Genomic DNA, 17,075 nt, shown 5'->3' on the forward strand with positions numbered 1-17,075 from the left:
AGCAACCTGAGAGGCCCCTTCAGCCTGACCTGACTCCTGTGAGGCCACATCTTGCAAAATTAAAGTCTCCCCCTGAGACTCAGCTGAAACCTCGGCTGGATCTACAGCTTCCAGCGTAGTTTCTAAAGAACCGGCGTCCGGAACGGACGACTCATCCTGCTTGGACCTTAATGACTTATCCTTGCGCTTCTTAGCAGAAGCGGCGCCGGAGGATCCGACGGCATATTGTAATTACACCGCTTCCCAAAGACAAGCCTAGCGCAATCTAACCTACGTTTAATGGTGCGCTTATTAAACCTAGCACAAAAGCGACACCCGACTACGTCGTGCTCAGGCCCCAAACAAGGAATACAAAGAGAGTGGTAATCCCTATGCGGTATTTGTTTCCCACAAGAAATACAATTATTCACTTTTTCTGACATCCGGAATTAACTGAGGCAAGAAAAAACAAAAATATTCCCCAACGGGGTACTTAGCCCAACTTGGTTTCGGTCTGAAACTCGAAATACGAAAATTTCAGAACGCCGAACGGCACTTGCAAATGCTGCTTCTGCTTCGGACCATGCGGCAAAAAAGACTGAGGATATGACGTCGGTCATGCGCTTTAATACCGGGACGCTCTGACGTCAGATCTGGGCGCCCATGACCGACGCCAGCCTAATACTTTGGTATTCGGGCCGACCGAGGACAGCGGACTACCCACAGGTTATGACTGCAGCAATGTGAGATGAAGAACATCTTTCCTGGAGCTTTATTTCACAAGGAGACCAACATCAGGGTCAACATTCCACACAAGCTGTTAAATCTCACACTGCTGCAAACCCTACTCTGTTGTCAGCAACAGGTTTTACTGACTTTTAAGGCTGCATTTGCCATGATCAGGTAAGTTTAAAAATGCAGTGCATAAAAAGAGCAACCAATTGCAAAACACAAGCTTACAATACACTAGTTTTGCAACACTGATAAATGCTTCTCTTTAAAGTAGATCAGCAAAGCATAATACGGTTAATAAATAGTACAAAAATTCCGTGTAGAAGTTATTTAGTTTTAAAACCAGTTTGCTCACCTTGTTTGCTGTCACAGCAAAGTACTGCAAGTTCTGTAGGAAACTGATGTCCCCTGGTATGCAGCTTAAGTTATTGTGGCTAAGATCCAGGAACCGCAGCTTACGACAAAAAAAAAGCTGAACAGGAATCTTTTCAATTTGGTTGCGGTTCAAATGCAGCCGTTCCAGACTAGTCAAATTGCCTATCTGAATGGGAATGTAAGCAATCTGATTATACCACAGTTTAAGGCAGGTGAGACGATGCAGATGCTGGAAGCTTATAATCTCCTCAACAGTTTTTAGGTTGTTGTCTCTAAAATTTATTTCTTGCAAATTATGAAGAGAGAAGATTGAATGGGGTATTCTTTCCAAGTCACAGCGAATAAGTTCCAGTTCAGTCAAATTGACCATTTTTTTCAGGCTGTTGAGAACAATAAGCTTGACACCTTCATTACTGATGGAAAACTTCTGGAGATGGACGCCAATATCAGTTATAACCTGTGGCAGCTTAGTGAGATTGGTTTTCAGCCTTAACACTTTGAGTTGCCTCAGCTCACGCAATCCATCAATGACAATGTATCGGTTGTGATCAGCACACAAATTTCCTGTCATATGGAGCTCCTCTAAGTTCTTGAGACTATAAATCCATAAAGGAATTTCCTTGATATCTGTAAACTTAAGATGTAGTGATTTAAGGTTTTCACGTAAGAAGGCAAGAGCTGGTGCTTCTATTTTGGCTGGAGTATGATACAACCAAAGTTCCTTCAGAGAGTTGAGCTGTGCAATGCTGGGTGAGATAGTGACATCAGGAATAAGTTCCAGTTTTAAAACCTCCAGGTCTACCAGTTCAAAAATTGTGTCTGGAATTCCACTTAGCATAAACAGGTGGAGCTCCAGTTTGTCCTGAGAATTCTTGGTTAGTCTTTGCCTAAGCTTTTCCAGCGTCCATTCATTGTTGAGATTGAGCTGCCTTAACTTGTTCTCACTCACTTCAGAAAGAAACACTGCAAAACGCTTTGAATAAAGGGGATCATACTGGTCAATTAAATGAAGCATAAATGCAAAGTCATTCTTGACATCTGGAATGTCACTGTAGCTGCTTTCCTCCCGAATCAGTTCAAAGGAGTACATTTTTAATGAGCGTCTCAACATCCATCCTAAAGTGTACAGGCAGATTAGTCCATAAACAATTACTAAACTAATGTAGAAAGAAGCCAGAATTTTAAAGAGAGTTGCTAAAGGATGAGCACAGCGGTACATACGATAACCTGTAAGATTCTCAATGTTCACCCTACAGTCTAGGTCAAACTTAATATTGCTGACATAATACACTGAATAACAAATTATCAACATAAATTTAATCACTTTAATGATAGTCTGCCGCATGTAGATTCTGTAAACTATATCTCCTTCTTCAACATGCAAGCGGAATTTTTTAACTTTTTCAAAAAGAGCCTTTGCTTGCTCACCTTCTTTTTTGTCTAGGACCCCACTGTCTGAACGATCTACTATTCCTTGTTCAATACGAGACTTTGTCCTCTGCAATATAGGAGATGTGGCTTCAACATCCTCACTGACAGATGATGACTTCTTATCGACAGATCCATTCATTCGTCCCAAAGGGGGTTTTGGTTCATTCTCTCCTGCCACAGCTTCAGAAAGTGCCCTTGTTGTCCATGGGGAATCAAAGCACTTCAGAAGGATGGCTACAAAGTGTTCTAGCTTAGAACTAGTACGGGGATATTTAAACCAGAAATTGCTACAAGCTAAAAAGATCAGGGTATGCAGTAGCACCAAGTATGGAAAATACTTTGCAAACCAGTGTAATCTGTTTTCATAACAAACTGCATCAACATAGCTATACTGGTGTCTATCAAGATTGTACTGGATCCCTGTAGGCCCCTTAGGTACTGAAGGAAGGATAGTGGTGTTGAATGCAAAATCTGCCTGCTCAGTTGGAGAGACTTTTATGGCATCATCACAAGAATCTTTAGTCACCCACTTACAAGGCAAGCAGATCATTTTGTCTTGTGTTACTTGAAGAGTCCCACCAAAAACAGCAATCATCAGCATAACAATGGAGAGGTAGTCCAAAAAAACATCCCACCATGGCTTCAAGATGCGATACGCTGGTTGTGTATCGGCAAAATAACGCAGCTCAGTGACAGGAATCATGGTTCACCTACAGATAAAACAATATACAAGTTACCAGACAAAACAAATTCAATTTAACCAATATACTATACTCACATCGATCAAATGGACTTCAAAGATCACACTGAGAAATGGTCAAACAGTTAGACCCATATGTAAATGGTAGATGCATTTAAAGAAATAATTACTTCTCTATTACCTCTCAAAGTTGCTAGCTTTTAGATTAAGACAATTAACAAAATAATAGTAGGCTTCATAATGAATACATGTCAAGTCATTGATGGATGCCAGAAACAGCGGACCTTGACTGAGCAAAAGGTCTACTGGAAACTACTTTTAGCATACCAAACAAACCATTTTTTCAAACTCTTTTACACCAACTCCATTGCTACACAACAGTGGAAAAAAGGGCAACAGAAAAAGCAAAGTCAGGTTAACAAAGTGGTTTTCAGCAGACCTGTTTCACTTAATTAGGATTTGTTATTACTGCTATCAAGAAGTCAAAATCCCTTTACTACAAACACATTAACTTTTGCAGTAACAAAAAATCAGGACTGAAGAATAAAGACTTTAATAAAACAGAAAAAAATAGGACAAGTGCTTTCATGAGAAACCCTTTCTCAAGTCTAGAACACAAAAACATTGCATAAACCCTTAAAAAGAACATTCTACCAGTCACACTGTATATATAAATACGTCAAAATACTAGGAAAAAAAAATCATACTTTATTAGATACAGCAAAATGTATTCTCCAATCCTATTTCTCACAGATCTCCCCACTATTGATTAAAAGAACACTCAGCCAGTACACGACACAGTAGATTCATCCAATCACGCTGTACATCAGGATGCTGAATTGTAAGATAGGCTGCATGTGTGAAATGACTATTGGTTCGAGAACACATTCCACTTACCCAGTCACTCTCAACATACAACTCCTCACCTCAAACATTATCTCTAATAAAACTTCTCAAACTCGCACACCATTGGTTAAGAGCGCTAAGCAACCAATGGGCATCACAATAGGTTCATCCAGTTACACTCAATGTCATAATGAAAACACATACCAAAGTGCCATAGCACTGAGTGTCAAAGTAAATGAAAAAGAATGTGAGTCTATATACACAAACCAATGAAAATAGGCAAGGAATTGTGAAGAACAGAGCAATTGACATAAAAAGTCAATTAAAACCCCTTAGGCGCCCATAAAAAAATCCCCCAAAAAAACTAAGATTGGCAGATGCCACAGTGGTCAGTAAAGAGAAAACAGTGAGGATCCATGCTCAGGGAGTCTTCAACTACCCACTACTTCCTTGTTTAATACTGAATGGATTCAGGTCGAAGCATTTAAACCTAAAACCAGGCACCTACAAAAGATGCATAGAAGGGAGAGAAGAAACTGCCTGGTGCCCATTAAAAGAAAACTCCATAAGAGAAATAAAAATAAAAAGGGACTTGTAAACTAACACTTGTTGTTGTCTTTCGGCTTTTCCCAGTTAGGGGTCGCCACACCAGAACTCCGGTCCGTTAATGATTGGCAGTAGATTTCCACGAACGTCGAAGTGCCAGCTCGACGTTTAACCTTCAACGAAGGCACGCCTAATTACTACATCGCAAATATGACTGCATTAGTCTGTAAGAAAAAGAGCAATATAATATAACTGCTTTACTCGAAAACAGATCAACTACATCGTATATAAGAATGTACTAGTGAAATGAAAAGTCGATAAGAGTACAACTGCATTACTCGTTGAAAACAAAAGTCTTGGATTTCCCTTTTTCAGTGCCTCATTTTTTTATGTTTCTGTATGCAGATTGCTTGTATGGTTATGCCCCAATTTTCATATTTGACTGGTGCATGTCTGACCAGTCGTGATCTTACTCCATAGAGCAGCTGATTGGCCGGACTGCTCTTTCTTTGTGATATGATTGATTAATGCCATACCATCTAAACAAAGAAAAAAAACAATCAGTTAGTTTCTGCTCGAGTCTTTAATCCTGTATATAGACTAGGACCTCTTGTATTTTGAGCTATATATAGTAGTGTACATGTTTACAGTAGTTTATGTTTAGTTGATTTGTTTGTTTTCAATGAGTAATGCAGTTACACTACATCACCTTTTCATTTAGAGCTAGTGCACTCTTGTATACTATGTAGTATGGTTGATCCATCACAGCATCAACAGCAGTTATAGTACATCGTTCTTTTGCATACAGACTAATGCGGTCATACTTGCGATGTAGTGTTGGTTTACAAGCCCCTTTTTATTTTTATTTCCATCTTTTATGGAGTTTTCTTTTAATGGGCACTAAGCAGTTGCTTCTCTCCCTTCTATACATTTTTTGTAGGTGCCCGGTTTTCGGTTTAAATACTTGGACCTGAATCCATTCAGTATTAAATGAGGAAGTAGTGGGTAGTTGAAAACTCATTGAGCATGGATCTTTTGTTTTTTTTTCCTTTACTGACCACTGTGGCATCTACCAATCTTAGCTTTTTTGAGGATTATTTTGTTATGGGTGCCAAGTGTTTTTTTAATTCACTTTGTGTGTGTGTGTGTGTGTGTGTGTGTGTGTGTGTGTTTGTGTGTGTGTGTATAATTTAGTTTACAGCTGCTCTGTTCTCCACAAATCCTTGCCTATTTTCATTGTTTTGTGTATGCAGACTTGTTGCAGTCATTTTCATGTACTTGTGTTTGGATATGTGATTTCATCATGACATTTTTGAGTGCAACTGGATGAACCTTTTGTGATGCCCATTAGTTGCATAGCGCTCTTACTTAACCGATGGTGGTGTAAGTTTATGAGAAGTTTGATTGGAGATAATGGTTGAGGTGAGGAGATGTTGAGAGTGACTGGGTACTGGAATGTGTTCTTGAACCAACAGCCGTTTCACATATGCATCCTATCTTAGAATTCAGCACGCTGGTGTACAACATGATTGGATGAATCTACTATGTCATCTACTGGCTGTTGGATGTTATTTTAACTAATAGTGGAGTGAGATGTGAGAAATATGATTGGAGAACATGTTTTGCTCCAATCAATTACGACTGTTTTCTAGGATTTTGAGTTATTTACATATAAAACGTGACTGGTAGAATGTTCTTTTTAAGGGTTTATGCAATTTCATTGTGTTTTAGACTTGAGAAAGAGTTTCACCCATAAGCGATTGTACTATTTTTTTTGCTGTTTTATTAAAGGCTTTATATTTCAGCAGTGCTCTGATTTTTCGTTATTGCATCTATGTTTTCGCTGGACATGAACTTTCTCCACAGGTACCTTTGTTTTGCTGTTTTACATTAGCTTTTCCTTTTTTGAGAACATATATTGCAATTTTCCTCAAGTGTTCTGGGATAAAACACTTCTTGCAGAATTTAACATTGTGCTCAAATTTACAATAAGTTATCCACATATCAGAATATTGTTTACACTCCGTTTACAGCACCAGTTAACATTACATACAAACTGTCTCCTCCCCTTGCAAAGCTAAGCTGTGCAACTTTCTCTTGTGGCCCAAGTTGTAACTGAAAGGGTTCACAGACTGCCACTCAAATTATAGAGAGAACAAAAATAAATACATAGGTAGTAATCCAAGCCCCATATACCGCCAGTAACTTATCTGTATTCACAAGGTATAAGGAAAACCCTCCATATAAAGAGGCCTTTTGGTAAGGGTGTCATTTCCAGAATCTCTTATCACTACCATTAAGAAAAAAATAATAAAGCAGTCTACCCACAGCTGTATTTCCTGAAATCTTTTTCTTGTTTTGTAACATTTTCTCCTTTCATCACCTAAACTTTTTCAAGCATACACTGAAACCCAATCTTTCATTACTCTCTTACAATATTCTACTCCCCCCAAGATCTCCATCTTTATTTTCTATTGTACTTGTTTCTTCAGAATAGATTCTGCACATCCGGTTGCTTCAATGCCTGGTGAGAAATGACGTCAATTTTCACATCAGCTGGGGGGACCACCCAGGAAGTAGGTGAACCAGTACCAAAAACTTTAAGGAAAATGGATTCCTCCTATGAAGGTGCTTCAGAAAACCAACATACTTTATATCTAAATAATTTGAGAATTTCTCTGAAGGAAACTTCCTCAAGGGGTGATCTGGGAGACCCCCTCCCTTCAATGAAATCCGTAAGTTCTGTCAACAACTCCTGTGGGGAAGTCAAAGTGCCTAGTTATGCTTTTAAGGAACTTCTATGAGGAGCTGTTCCTGAGAAGACTCTGAAGTCTGACAGGAGTCCTGAACAAGGACCATTTTGAGCTAGTGTGCATCTGCTGCCCCAATCTGACAGAGAGTAGGATTAGGACCCAGGACTGACAGTTGTGGAGAGGATGGAACCGAGGGTGGCAAAGATTCCAAGCTTCTGACTTGGAGAGTGCTCTCTCTACAGCCTCAAAAGCAGATTCTGAAGGAGAACCTGAAACCTCCCCACTTGGAACCAAAGCTCTGGATCCTTGCTTAGAGGCTAAAGTCAGAGCAGAATTGTCTAGTGCCAAAGCTCCAAGGGAAACAGATGGCCCCAAGGTTGAGCCCTGGCCCCCAGATTCCGCGCCAAAAAGTACAGTTATGTACCTACCATAAATGTAGATGTTAGAGTGTATTCACTGTTGCAGTCATTACTCTTGGGTTATTCTGCTTACAGGCTACCCTCAGTCGGCCAGAATTCCAAAGTCTAGGTCCAGCGTTGGTTGCTGTCGCTTCTTCCCTGACGTCAGTGCACCAGGGGTATAAAAGATGCAGCAGACGCCATTTTTTTTTCAGTTTTTCTTGCCCCAGATGTCAGGTGCCCCCAAATTGGTAGGCTGAAAAATATGCCAATAAAAGATGCATGCACAAAAATAACATTTCCTTCCTCTACAAGCAAATACACCCAATAGGTTGTATATAATAGAGAAGTGCAGATAAGTCCCAGCAAAGAAAGGGGGATGGTGGGTGGGTAACCTGGACTGCAACAGTGAATACACTCAAACATTTACATTTATGGTAGGTAAATAATTGTACTATGTTCATCGTGTTTCACTGTTGCAGTCATTACTCTTGGGTTGAATCCCAAAGCTGAGGATGGGTGGCTGGGCTAAATAGGATCAGGAGAGGCTATGAGGCCCTGCAGGACTGCAGTGGCAAAGCCTGCTCTGGACTTAGAGTAAAGAGGTAAGTGGTAGTGTTTTGTGAAAGTGTGCACTGAACTCCCAAGTTGCAGCCTCTAAGATATCTTTGGTTGGTACTCCTCTGAGGAAGGCTGCTGAAGTGGCTGCTGCTCTGGTGGAATGAGGCCTAATGCCCTTGGGCACTGATTTGCCATGTTGAAAATAGCAGAAATGGATGCAATGGCCTATCCATCTAGAAATAGTCTGTTTTGAGACAGCCTTTCCTTGTGATCCTGCAGCATATGACACTAAAAGTTGCTCAGTCTTTCTGAAAGCTTTAGTTTTGTCCAAGCAGAAGCGTAACTGCCTGTGTATGTCCAAAGAATGCAGAATCTTTTCACCCTTGTTCTGTGGATCTGGATAAAAGGTAGGCAAGTGAATGGTTTGGTTGAGGGCCACACTGGACACCACTTTAGGCATAAATGTAGGGTTTGTCCTCAGCGAAACCCTGTCTGGATGAAAAATGATAAAAGGTTCCACAGCCATGAGTGCTTGTAACTCAGAGACTCGCCTTGCAGAGGTTATTGCTAAGATCAGAGCGGTTTTCCAGGATAAGAATTTTATATCTGCTGTTGGTGCTGGCTCGAAAGGATGCAAGGTGAGTTTTTCCAAAACATAATTGAGGTCCTAGGCCGGAAATGGTGCTCTCCTTGGAGGCCTAATGTTTTTGGTCCCTCTGAGGTACTGCCTTATTAACGGATGAGAAAAGATAGATGGTTCCGTATTGTAATGGGCTGAAATGGCAGAGACATGAATCTTAATTGAAGAGAAAGAAAGACCTTTGTTCAGCATCTCAGTTAGGTATTGTAAAATCTGAGGAATATTTGGTACACACGTGTCAATGCCTTGTTCCTGGTTCCAAGCACAGAATCTCTTCCATTTTTCTGCATAAGATTTTCTGGTACTGGGCCTCCTGGCCTCCAAGATAACATCCATAACAGCTTTTGAAAGAGGAGTGGTCTGAATGGCTACATTATCCGCCATGCTGCCAGATTTAAGGTCCTGAGTTGGCTGTGCAGGATCTGATTGTTTTGTTGGGTCAGCAAGTGAGAAGTTTGAGGCAATATCCATGCTGGACCTTGAGACAAGCTCTGCAGGATTGGGTACCAGTGCTGGCGTGGCCAGTCTGGTGCAATCAGGATCATTTTTGGCTTCTCTTGTCAGACTTTTAGGAGTACCCTGGGAAGGAGAGGCAGTGGAGGGAAGGCATATACTGTTAGATTTTTTCCAGCTGAAGGATAGGGCGTCCACTTTCCATGCTTGCTTGTGATAAATCCTTGTGCAAAATCTCCGCAACTGGCAGTTGTGAGGGGAGGCAAATAGATCTATGTCTGGGCATCCCCATTTCCTTATTATCATGCCGAAAACTTGTGGATCCAGTTTCCATTCGTGGGGATCCATGAGGTTTCTGCTTAGTTCGTCTGCCATAGTATTTGTTTTTCCTGGCAGGAAGTGTGCTTGCAGGTGAACTTGAAAAGCTAATGCTGTGTCCCATAAGGTCATTGCTTGTCTGCAGAGGGGGTAGGAATGTGTACCTCCCTGCTTGTTTATGAACCACGTGACCGTAGTGTTGTCTGTCTTTATCAGTATCTGTCCTGGATGAAGCAGGTCCTTGAAAGCTGTCAGGGCATTTTGAACAGCTAGCATCTCTTTTTGATTAATGTGAAGATGCATCTGGTTTGCAGGCCATGTGCCCTGAATACATTTCCCTGCCATATGGGCCCCCAGGCATAATCTCATGCATCCGTTGTCAGTGTCTGTCTGGCTGTGGGTAAACAGACTGGCAGACCCTTGTTGTAGTGACAGGCTTCTGCCCACCACTGAAACTCCTGCTGCAGGCAGGGAATGAGTGCAATTACTGTCTCCAGGCTGTGGCAATGCTGAGTCCAAACACTTTTTAGGTACCATTGCAGTTTCCTCATATGCAGTCTGGCATATGGAATTAGTAGAATGCAGGATGCCATGAAACCCAAGGCCTGCAGGATTTTCCTTGCAGATAAGTGGGTTTTTGTTGCCAATTTCTTGAAGTAAGTAGTCAGTTGCTTTTGTTTGTCTGGCGTGAGATAAGCCATCTGGGCAGTTGTATTTAAGCTTGCACCCAGGAATATTATCTCTTGAGAGGGCACTCGTTTTGATTTATTTTCGTTTACTGTGTACCCTAGGCCAATAAGTAATCTTTTTACAAATGCCAGCTGCTTTAGAAGAATGTCTTTGTTCTCTGCTTGAATTAGGCAGTCATCCAAGGAGGGATATATTTGAATTCCTCTTTGTCTGCAAAATGCAATTATTGGTGCCAGGCATTTTGTGAAGACCCTGGGCGCAGTAGATAAGCCAAAGGGCAGTGCAGAGAATTGGTAATGCATTGAGCCAGCTATGAATCTGAGGTATCTTCTGCAAGATTGTGTGATTGGGACATGCAGGTATGCCTCTTTCAGGTCCAAAGTTACGAGCCAAGCCTTCTTTGCCCAGCATGGGCAGTAGCTGCTGTAGAGTCAAGATCTTGAATTTTGGAACTTCCAGAAACATATTTAGTGTAGACAGATCCAGTATTGGTCTCCAGGTTTTGTCCTTTCTGGGTACTAGGAAAAGTCTGGAGAAAATCCTTGCCCCTGTCCTTGTTGTGGTACTTGCTGAATGGCCCTCATGTCCATGAGGGCTGTAATTCGTTTTTGTGCCTCTGCCCATTGATTGTGTGGCAGGTCTGGCATAACTTTTGACCTTGGTAGAGTGTGAAAATGGAACTTGTAACCTTGGGACACTATGTTCAGGACCCATTTATCTTGGGTAACCATTTGCCAGTTTGATGAAAAAAGTGCTAGTTTTCCCCCTAAGAAGGCGGCCAAAAGAAAAGTGCTTGGATCTGGCAGAGGAAAGTCATTGGGACTGTTTCCTGTAAGGTTGTGATTTGTCTTCTCCGCTTTTGGAGGTAGGAGCACCCCATTGTTTAGGCCTGTAAGAGCCTTGGGGCTGAGATCTGCCTCTGGGACGCCTGTATCTGCCTCTTTGTGGTCTGTCTGAAACTGGAAAGGACCAATTTTTAGAAGGCCAGTTCCTGCTAAACCTGGGTGGCTGTACCTGTAAGAAATCCTTGACTGTCTGCATGGATTTTGCTTTATCCTCCATTTTTTTCAACACCTCTTCTGCTTTAGTACCAAATAAAGTATCATGCTGTAATGGTGCATCTAATAATTTTGCTTTAACATGATCAAGCAAGATTCTGTTCCTTTAACCAAGCATGCCTTCTAATAACAGAACCTGTAACAGCGGCCCTGCAAGAGGCCTCCAGTGAATCATAACCACATTGTAAAGTATGCTTTCCCACTTGTTCAGCTGCATGCAATAAATCCTGCAATTCCTTGTTTTCTGAACATTCAGTATTTGTCAACAATTTCTGTTTAAGCAGTGACATTAAATATTGCTGATATTTAAGCATATGAAACTGGCAATTTAAAGCCCTTACAGCCAAGGTAGCAGAAGTGTAGACTTTCTTCCCCCATCTGTCTAGAGCCTAGAATCCCTATCAGAGGGGACAGGGTTTTTTGCAGTGGAAGCTTTAACCCCTTTGGGACCCTGGGAAATAGTTTCAGGGTCAGCAGCTGGGATTTTATATAGGAATTTATGAGAATATGGGACCCTGTAGTATCTGTCTGGCTTAGCAGGTGCAGGGGGTAAAGAGTCAGGGGACAGGCCGGACTCTGAAAATACATCTACAATGTCTAGAACAGGTGGAATAGCAAGGGGTCTGTGCTGAGGAAGTAGCAGAAAGTCTCTGAGCCTTTTCTTAGATTCTGAATAATCTTGGCTCTCCCAGTGGAAATGCTCCCTCATGGTATGCAGGGTTTCCCCAAAAGAATAATCCTCAGGAGGAGAGGCTGAAGGAATGGATTCTTCAGCATCAGAATCCTCATAGGGAAGCATGGAGTAATCCTGTTCAGAAGAGGAATCAGAGGAAATAGAAACCTGATCAGAAGAATCATACTTTGTCTCTTGCCTAGGCCTCTTATCAGTAGGGGGATGGGATCCCCTGATCAAAGTAATTAGGTCTTCGGCCATTTTGAGCACCTGTTTTTTAGGCATTGAAGTATGAGTAGGAGCATGCTGTACTTGTTTCTTTGTCTTTAGAGCTGCTTTAGTCTTTGAAGCTGAAGATGGCTTAATATATAGTTGTGTAGGTCTGAAGACTCCCTCAGAAGCCGATGCCTGCTCAGCAGCTCCGGACCCATCTGAGGGAATGATTTCTGAATGTCCAATACTTTGAGTATCCAGAGGCCCAGTCGGCTCCACGTGGGAGTCGGAAGCAGCCTGTGGCTCTGAGGTAGCAGGCGCCAGGGGCTGCAAAAGCGCCTCACTGAGAACTGGCAACTGGCCTGTTAGAGGCCTCATGGTCGGTTTTGGACCTCGGATGCCTATCCTTTTCCTTGTCCTTCCGTTTTTTGTAAACTCCAGTCGTCGGCTGTTCCAACGGCATTATATAATTAAATCTACAGCCAAAGTAATGAAATGCGAAATCGAACAGACGCTTAATAGTGCGCTGGTTAAATCTAGCACAAAACCGGCAGCTAGCAACGTTGTGATCAGGACCTAGGTAAGGAATACAGTACGAGTGAAAATCCTTATGAGGTATTTGCTTCCCACAAGAAATACAATTGTTGACGTTTTCTGACATCGGTCTGGAGCAAGAAAAAAGTTTCCCCAATGGGGTACTTAACTTTAATGAAGACTTCGGTTCTGAAATTCGGATGTGAAAATCTCAGGAGTCGGCTGTCCGGCACTTGCAAACTGCTTTTGCTTCGGGCACCACGCGGCAAGAAAGACTGAAGAAAATGGCGTTGGCTGCATCTTTTATACCCCTGGCGCACTGACGTCAGGGAAGAAGCGACAGCAACCGACGCCAGACCTAGACTTTGGAATTCTGGCCGACTGAGAGTAGCCTGTCAGCAGGATAACCCAAGAATAATGACTGCAACAGTGAAACACGATGAACATCTTCAGCTTTAATATCCATCTGACTCCAATCAGAATGCAGTGGGCGTAACCTGAGAAGACACCGGAGTTGAAGAAACCCACGAATTCGGATCCAACAAGGAGAAACCTGGGAGTCTCAGGTCCAAGGTCTCTGAATGAGGGGACGGATCAGTAGGACTAGCAACAGGCAAAGGAGATGGTCCGAAGCTCACAGGTCCAATGAGAGAAGGAGCAGGTAGGACCCCTCAAATGAATCTGGGTCCTGAGGAATTTCCTCATCATTTTGTCCACATCAGCCTCTGACAAGCTTCTTGCAGACCTAAAGGATGAAGATGAAGAAGGGGGGGTCTAGAAGCTCTCTTGACCTGCATCTCCTGCAAAACAGATGAATGTAACCTGGAAGAAACTGGCTCTAGTGAAAATCTTGGTTGCTTACAAGAGGGAGTCCTGCAAGAGGCAGAAGACTGATCTAAGGGAGAAAAACAGATCCCATGCCTTAGACACCTTAGGAGCCATAGGAGGACAGAGCTCAGGGGATTACTTCCTACATTCTTCAGCCTTGTCTTTCATCTCCCTTGTCTCGTTAGTGCTTGTTTAAAGACTTCTTTCCAGACAGGGATGGTCCAGAGGCAGATGATGAAGTAGGAGGAGGAATGAAGCTTTTATGGACTAATTTGTTTCAAAGCCCGACCACTGACCTTAGTCCAAAAAGCTGTGTACATGTCACAATCCTCATCTAAGTGGACAGCCAACAAACAATACATGCACTTGCTGTGAGAGTCAGAATTTGGCTTTTTATGGCCACAAGAAATTTGCCATGGTGACGAAAGAGCAAAACAGCAGCCACAAACATAGTGCAACTAAGTCAAAGTACAACAGAACTACAGCAGCACAAAAAATGAAGAAATACCAACTATGGTAAATGCAGAATACCATCTAGAAAAAATGGTAATGATAAATACCAACAACTGTAAAGACAGTTACCAGGCAAGCTAGTAGAGGAGAAATATAGGAGAAAGGAAAGGCAAATAGCCATGACAAGGGCAACAACAGCTACAATTACCTAACTATTTGTTGTTTTTAAATATATATCTGTATATATGAGGAACGACAGATGAAAACATAAAGTATTAAAGTACTATAATCACCAACAAAAGAGGCTCACACTTACCTCTAGGCCAGAGCCAAGAAAATACATTCAAAAGCAAAGAAAGTACAGTTTTGTACCTACCATAAATGTAGATGTTCAAGTGTTTTCACTGCTGCAGTCATTACACTTGGGTTATCCTGCCGTCAGGCGGGCCCGTAGTCAGCCTGAATTCCAAAGTCTTGGTCCGGCGTCAGTTGCTGTCGCCTCTTCCCTGACGTCAGTGCGCCAGGGGTATACAAGAAACAACAGACGCCATTTTCTTCAGTTTTTCTTGCCCCAGATGTCAGGTGCCCCCAAAATGGTAGGCAATACATATTGCTAATAAAACATACAAAAAAGGTAAAAATAAAACTTCAGTAACCAGCAAATACACCACATAGGTAGTATAGGTTAGTCCCAGATAAGAAAGAGGGGCTGGTGGGTGGGTAACCTGGACTTCAGCAGTGAAGACACTCGAACATCTACATTTATGGTAGGTACAAAACTGTACTATCTTCGTGTTTCACTGCTGCAATCATTACACTTGGGTAGAATCCCAAAGCTGAGTTTGGGTGGCTGGCTCTATAGAGGATTTGGTGTGGCTATGAGGCCCTGCAGCACTGCAGTGGCAAAGCCAGCTCCGGATCTAGAATAAAGAGGTAAATGGTAATGCTTGGTAAAGGTGTGCACTGAACTCCAAGTTGCAGCTTCCAAGATATCTTTGGTAGGTACTCCTCTAAGGTAGGCAGTAGAAGTGGCAGTTGCCCTGGTGGAATGTGGTCTAATATTACTAGGTACAGGTTTCCCATTCGGTGTGTAGCAGAACTGGATACAGTGTCCTATCCACTTGGAAATTGTCTGCTTTGAAATAGCCTTTCCCCCTGTGATCCTGCAGCATATGATACAATTTGTTCAGATTTTCTGAAAGCTTTTGTTTTGTCCAAGTAGAAGCGCAATTGCCTGTGTATGTCCAAGGAATGTAGAAGTCTCTCCCCTTTATTCTGGGGATTTGGATAAAATGCTGGCAAGTGAATAGTTTGGTTAAGAGCCACACTGGATACCACCTTAGGCATAAAGGTAGGGTTTGTTCTTAAAGAAACCCTGTCTTGGTGGAAAATGATAAAAGGCTCCACTGCCATTAGTGCCTGCAGTTCTGAGACTCTTCGTGCTGAGGTTATTGCCAGAAGCAGAGCAGTTTTCCATGATATATATCTTAACTCTGCTGAATTGGCTGGTTCAAAAGGAGGCAAAGTGAGCTTTTCCAAAACGAAATTGAGGTCCCAAGTTGGTGTTGGTGCTCTCCGGGGCGGTCTTATGTTTTTAGCCCCTCTGAGGTACTGCTTTAGCAAGGGCGAGAGAAAATAGGAGGATCTGTGTTGTAATGAGCCGAGATGGCAGAAGTGTGAATCTTAATGGATGAGAAGGATAGTCCTTTGTCCAGCATCTCAGTCAAGTATTGTAGTATCTGAGGAATGTTAGGGACCAGAGGATCAAGGTTTTGAGCCTGGTTCCAGGCAAAGAATCTCTTCCACTTTTCTGAATAAGATTTCCTGGTGCTAGACCTCCTGGCCTCCAAAATGACATCCATAACAGCTTTAGAGTGAGAAGTTGTCTGTTTGGCTAATGAATCTGCCATGCAGCCAGGTTTAAGGTTTTGAGCTGACTGTGCAGTATCTGACTGTTTTGTTGAGTCAGAAGGTGTGGAATTTGAGGCAAAATCCAAGGTGGGCCTTGAGCTAAGTTCTTTAAGATTGGGTACCACTGCTGGCGTGGCCAGTCTGGAGCAATCAGAATCATCTGTGGTTTTTCTTGTCTGGCTTTGTACCTTTGTAAGGAGAGGCAGAGGTGGAAAGGCATAAACATTTAGGCTTTTCCAGCTGAACGAAAGAGCATCCACCTTTCCATGCTTGTGTGTGATAAGTCCTTGTGCAGAATTTTTGTAGTTGGTAATTCAGCGGTGAGGCAAAAAAATCTATATCCGGGCACCCCCATTTTTGCATCATCATGCTGAAGACTTGTGGATTTAATTTCCACTCGTGAGGATCCATGATGTTTCTGCTTAAGTCGTTTGCCAGAGTGTTTTTCTCTCCTGGCAGGAATTGTGCTTGCAGATGAACTTGGTAGGTTAGAGCTGTGTTCCACAAGGTCATGACTTGTCTGCATAGGGGGTAAGAATGAGTGCCCTCTTGTTTGTTTATGTACCACATTACAGTGGTGTTGTCTGTCTTTAATAGTAATTGTCCTGGATGCAGAAGATCCTTGAAAGCTGTAAGGGCATTTTGTACAGCCAAAATCTCTTTTTGATTGATGTGAAGATGCATTTGGTCTGTGGTCTATTTGCCCTGCATACATTTTCCTGCCATGTGTGCTCCCCAGGTGTAATCCGAGGCATCTGTTGTTAAAGTCTGCCTGGCTGTGGGAAGAGTGAAAGGCTGACCCTTGTTGAGGTGACATGCCTGTGCCCCACCATCGCAACTCCTGTTGTAGGCAGGGAATTAGTGGTATTACTGTCTCAAAGCTGTGAGAATGTTGAGACCAAACACTTTTAGGTACCATTGTAATTTCCTCATACGCAGTCTTGCATATGGAATTAGTAGTATGCAGGATGCCATGAATCCCA

General features: G+C 42.4%; 1 protein-coding gene across 3 annotated transcripts in view; it reads right to left on the reverse strand.

Annotated features, from left to right (window-relative positions):
- Positions 1–17,075, reverse strand: part of LRRC8A (leucine rich repeat containing 8 VRAC subunit A) — a 547,593-nt gene that overhangs the window by 167,835 nt on the left and 362,683 nt on the right. For all 3 annotated transcript variants that reach the window (XM_044058796.1, XM_044058794.1, XM_044058795.1), the window contains one exon: positions 1,067–3,227. In XM_044058796.1, the coding sequence (XP_043914731.1) occupies positions 1,067–3,220 (2,154 nt within the window). In that variant the 5' untranslated portion in view covers positions 3,221–3,227. The remainder of the gene's footprint in view (positions 1–1,066; positions 3,228–17,075) is intronic.

The sequence above is a fragment of the Protopterus annectens genome, chromosome 16.part0 (assembly GCF_019279795.1).
Source record: "Protopterus annectens isolate FY-2018-M chromosome 16.part0, PAN1.0, whole genome shotgun sequence".
NCBI lineage: Eukaryota > Metazoa > Chordata > Ceratodontiformes > Protopteridae > Protopterus > Protopterus annectens.